This window comes from Leucoraja erinacea, chromosome 6 (genome assembly GCF_028641065.1).
Source record: "Leucoraja erinacea ecotype New England chromosome 6, Leri_hhj_1, whole genome shotgun sequence".
NCBI lineage: Eukaryota > Metazoa > Chordata > Chondrichthyes > Rajiformes > Rajidae > Leucoraja > Leucoraja erinaceus.
Genome location: NC_073382.1, coordinates 27,394,625 through 27,399,658, shown reverse-complemented (window position 1 = coordinate 27,399,658; position 5,034 = coordinate 27,394,625). Strand labels below are relative to the sequence as shown.

General features: G+C 49.0%; 1 protein-coding gene across 1 annotated transcript; it reads right to left on the bottom strand.

Moving 5' to 3' along the window:
- Positions 1–2,261: 2,261 nt before the first annotated feature.
- LOC129697980 (SUN domain-containing protein 1-like) lies at positions 2,262–4,059 on the bottom strand. The gene is given in 1 exon segment (XM_055636786.1): positions 2,262–4,059. A coding segment is annotated over 1 exon segment (882 nt). The 5' UTR covers positions 3,771–4,059; the 3' UTR covers positions 2,262–2,888.
- Positions 4,060–5,034: the final 975 nt, after the last annotated feature.

Sequence of the window (5,034 nt, the reverse complement as noted above, 5' to 3'; positions counted from 1 at the left end):
TGCTTTATTTATAATTGCATCAGTGTGCAGAGTGCAAGAATGGGATGTCAAAGTAGAGGCTTTGCACCACCTTTTCAGAGAGTCATACTGCACGGTAACAGGCCTTTCAGTCCATCTCATCCTTGATGTTCAAGATGCCCATCTATGTTAGTCCCATTCTCCTACATTTGACCTATATCGCTATAAACTTTATTGTACATATCCCTGTCTAAATGACATGTAAATGTGCCTCATCTCCGGAACTCACTAACGAGCACCAACATCTGACTTTGCTGGAAGTGAGAGAGGGCTCTGTCAGTCAGATCATTCATACACCGTCAATCTTACTACTGATGCGTGCTGCCCTCGGGATGGCTGCTATGGAGAGGAGATGGTTGCTGACCTGATCGTTGAATGTGGATTTTTGAAGAGAGCAGGGCTGGATTTAGATGAAGAGAGGCCCTAAGCTGTTTCACTTGTGAGGCCCCTCCCAATCCCCCACCCCCACGACTAGAGGAAGATGGTCAACCAGATTGACACCGATTTGCAGCCTAGCGTGGCCAATGAGATCAGGGGCTGGAAAGCCGTGCTTTTATTTATTTATTTATTGCCAGTGCCATAACTTGCCAGTCGAGTTATTGGCTAAAAAAACACTATTATTCTGAAATGGAGGGCAAGGAAAATTACTGAAGGGTTGTTTAGAGACTACAGTGCATTGTGACAGCATATGTAAGAAAGACCTATGACGGTGTCAAAAATATTATACAGCTTGCAGGGCTCTCACTTAATTTTTTTTCTCTGTTGTCAGCCGGGCAACCTTGGCAGCTTTTTCTGTTGCCAAATGACAGTTTAGGTGGTCAATTAAGACGGCTTGCATGACGCGTGCGATAATGTGCTCGGACGAAGTGCGTAGTTACCAGTCGGAATTATGCTCAATGAAGCATTCACATATTATAAAAGCATTCAAATAAAGTCACAAACTAAACATATTAACCAATCAAGACATTGTGGCGGCTCCTAAGGGTCGTCCCATTATACTGCCGAACCCCTCGGCACAGGAGTGGTGCAGTCCGGAGGCGGTCCTTAGCCGGAGGGTATAAAAGGCAGGGTTTGGATGCCATCTTTCCCTGGTTTCGTCTTCCCCTGAACCGGGAGGAATTAAAGTAAAGTGCTTCTCAAACTTCGGACTGCTTGCCTCATTTTGAGACCCACGCACTACATTGGTGACCCCCGACGCTCCATTGGCATCATGATGGAGACCGAACAAAGCCCTACCTCCTCACACGCCAGCCCGACCCTGTCTCTGGACGCGGTCTCCGTAAAACTGCCCAGCTTCTGGACCACACGGCCGCTCATCTGGTTCCAGCAGGCGGAGGCCCAGTTCAACCTGCGGGGCATCACGGTCGATGCCACCCGTTTCTATTACCTGGTGGGAGCCCTCGACCAGGATGCGGTGGAAGAAGTATCGGACTTCCTCGCAGCCCCCCCGGACAATAATAAATACCTCGGCCTGAAACAGCTCCTGCTCCAAATTTACGGACTAAGTAGGATGGAGCGGGCAGGTAGGATCCTGCATATGGATGGCCTGGGCGACCGGCGGCCATCTACCCTCCTAAAGGAAATGGTGGCGTTATTAGACGGGCACACGCCGTGCCTGTTGTTCGAGTACACTTACCTGCATCTGCTGCCGGCCTACATTCGATTGCAACTCACCGACGCCTCGTTTGCCGACCTTCGGGCCCTCGGGAGGCGCGCCGACGCCATGTGGTTGGCGCGCCCTGATGACGTCAGCAGAGACGAGGTCGCGCTAAAGCCGGCGCACCTGGACATTGACCAGCCGGTGCTGGTTGCTCACCCTCGGCCCCGAGGGCGCCCCCCCTCACGACTCCCTCCACCTGTCACTCCACCTGTCCTCCCGCCGGTCCCTCGACCTGTCCCTCCACCTACGCCCCCGCAAGCCCCGGGATCTGCTGACTTCCGCACGCAGGCCGGCCGGGTCGTGCGCCCGCCGGTGCGTTTTGTGCCTCTGGTTCTGGGGGGGGGGGTCCTGTGGCGGCTCCTAAGGGTCGTCCCATTATACTGCCGAACCCCTCAGCACAGGAGTGGTGCAGTCCGGAGGCGGTCCTTAGCCGGAGGCTATAAAAGGCAGGGTTTGGGTGCCATCTTTCCCTGGTTTCGTCTTCCCCTGAACCGGGAGGAATTAAAGTAAAGTGCTTCTCAAACTTCGGACTACTTGCCTCATTTTGAGACCCACGCACTACAACATGATATATACCACAATGACATGCAGCAAAATTATAATACAGTATCTCAACTCTTTTTACACATTGCAATTAATGCAATTTATATTATTTGTTTCACAAAGTTCCTTTCCCCAAATCCCTAATTCCACTTTACAGGCTGAAATATGACCAGTTTCATATAGTTTGCAAAGAGTGCATTTCATATTCCAAGTCTTTCTACATAGGCCACAGGTTTTAGGCCGAAAGTTAAATATATAATTATATTGGTTAATACAAGTTCATACCTTTGAATCTTCCTTTTTACAAATACAAGGACCTTTGTGCAATATACAAATAAGCATTATCCAATATCTAATAAAAATGCTCTGTACAAGTTCCATCCCGCACCCCCTTTCCAAATAGAAAGGCATTCGATACTGCTGTTTCACGACACAAACACCAGACTTTCACCAAAATAAAATTGAGACAAAGAAATGCTCTAAAAAAGATGACAAAGCCGTTAACAGTACAGCTGGCAGTTTTTGGAAAGCATCCGATAGTAGGCGATTCAACAATATGCGTTATTCATGCCACAGTTCCCAAGAACAAATTCCAGAGTCCAGAACATAGCCCCGAACCTTCCAGTATATACACAATCTTTTTTACAATACGAGCACAATCGACATTTCACTGATTCACAAGGTCACTGTGTACTCTGAACCGCTAGAGACATGTATACCCCGGATGTCCCCAGTTGGAGAATATTCGGAGTTCAATTATTTGGTATTTCTTCAAGCTTTTCTCCCCGATGAAGAAAGTCTGTATTGCTTCTCCATCCTGGTCATATGTGTATTTTCCAAAGACTGCACCTTCCTCTTGATACTCATCCTCTAGACCGTAAACACTGAAATCTTTGGGTGCGCTGCTAATATTGCCCGCTGGTGAAAGAGACTTTGGTACATGCTCCAGAGTGAAAGTAAAAGGATAGATCTCCACAGAAAGCCGAATAACCAAATAACCTTGGAATCCTTTGAATGCCCAGCAGTTTCCAGGATGAATATCTGGCTGAATTATTACACAAGGAGACTGAGAGAAATACCAAAGTGGAACTCCAAAAAGACTCATCACGGCTGTTGCAGTCTCATAGGTTTCAGAACAAAGTGTGCTCAAGATGCTACCACCTCCAGATTCCAAAGCAAAATCCACCATTCCAGTCCTATCTTCACTGTACAGTTTTAAAGCATTGCCAAATATTACATGTACTTGCTCCTCTGAAATGCCACTGATCCCTGCATTGTTCACTGCACAAGCAGCTACCTGTGCATCTGGCAGTTGTTTTGTCTCGATCCAGTGTCGAGTAAGATTTGTAAGGATTTTCATTTCCAAATCTTTCAAAAGGATCTGAAGTTCACTGTGACTTGCAAATTGAGAAGACAGCCATTCCTTGAAGGACTCGGGTGAAGTTTGCTTGCCCCCAAAAACCAGCAAACTGACCAATTCTTTGACCTGACTGTCTACACTTCCTGGAATTCCATCCATCTTTGCACAGGATGCTTTTAGCTCTTGCATGCACTTCCAAACAAAAATATGGTTGGATTATTCAGCATATGATCAACCTCGGTGAGACAAGCACAGGCTTGGCGATAGCTTCGCACAACACCTCCACTCAACTCGCAATAACCAAACTGATCTCCCGGTGGCTCAACACTTCAACTCCCCTTCCCATTCCGAATCCGACCTTTCTGTCCTGGGCCTCACTCTGGCATATTGGAGGTGCAGCACCTCATATTTGCTTGGGTAGTTTACACCCCAGCGGTATGAACATTGGCTTCTCTAATTTCAGGTAGTCCTTGCTTTCTCCCTCATTCCCCTCCCATTCCCAGCACTCCCACAGCCTACTGTCTCAGCCTCTTCCTTTCTTTTCGTGTTCCCCACCCCCCTCCCCTCCCTCCCCCCCGACATCAATCTGAAGATGGGGCTGGACCCGAAACGTCGTCTATTTCTTAGCTCCATTGATGCTGATTTTCTCCAGCTTTGTCTACCAATGGGATCCCACCACTGGCCACTTCTTCCCATCTCCTCCCCTGTTGGCTTTCCGCAGAGACTGCTCCCTCCGTAACTCCCTGGTCAATTCGTCCCTTCCCACCCAAACCACCCCCTCTCCTGGCACTTTCCCTTGCAACCGCAGGAAATGCTACACTTGTCGCTTTACCTCCCCACTTGACTCCATTCAAGGACCCAAGCAGTCTTTCCAGGTGCGGCAGAGGTTCACCTGCACCTCCTCCAGCCTCATGTATTGCATCCACTGCTCTAGGTGTCAGCTGCTCTACATCGGTGAGACCAAGCGTTGGCTAGGCGATAGATTCGCCCCACACCTCCGCTCGGTCCGCAATAACCAACCTGATCTCCCGGTGGCTCAGCACTACAACTCTTTCTCCCATTCCGAATCTGACCTTTCTGTCCTGGGCCTCTTCCATGGCCAGAGTGAGGCCCACCGTAAATTGGAGGAGCAGCACCTCATATTTTGCTTGGGCAATTTACACCCCAGCAGTATGAACATTGACTTCAGGTAATCCCTGCTTTCTCCTCCCCTTCCCAGCTCTCCCTCAGCCCACTGTCTCCGCCTCTTCTTTCTTCTTCCCGTCGCCCCCCACCCACACATCAGTCTGAAGAAGGGTCTCGACCCAAAATGTCACCCATTTCCTTCGCTCCATAGATGCTGCCTCACCCGCTGAGTTTCTCCAGCATTTACGTCTACCCATTCACACAAGTTCTGTTATCCCACTTTCCTCACCCACTCCCTGCGCATTAGGGGCAATTTTACAGAGACAAG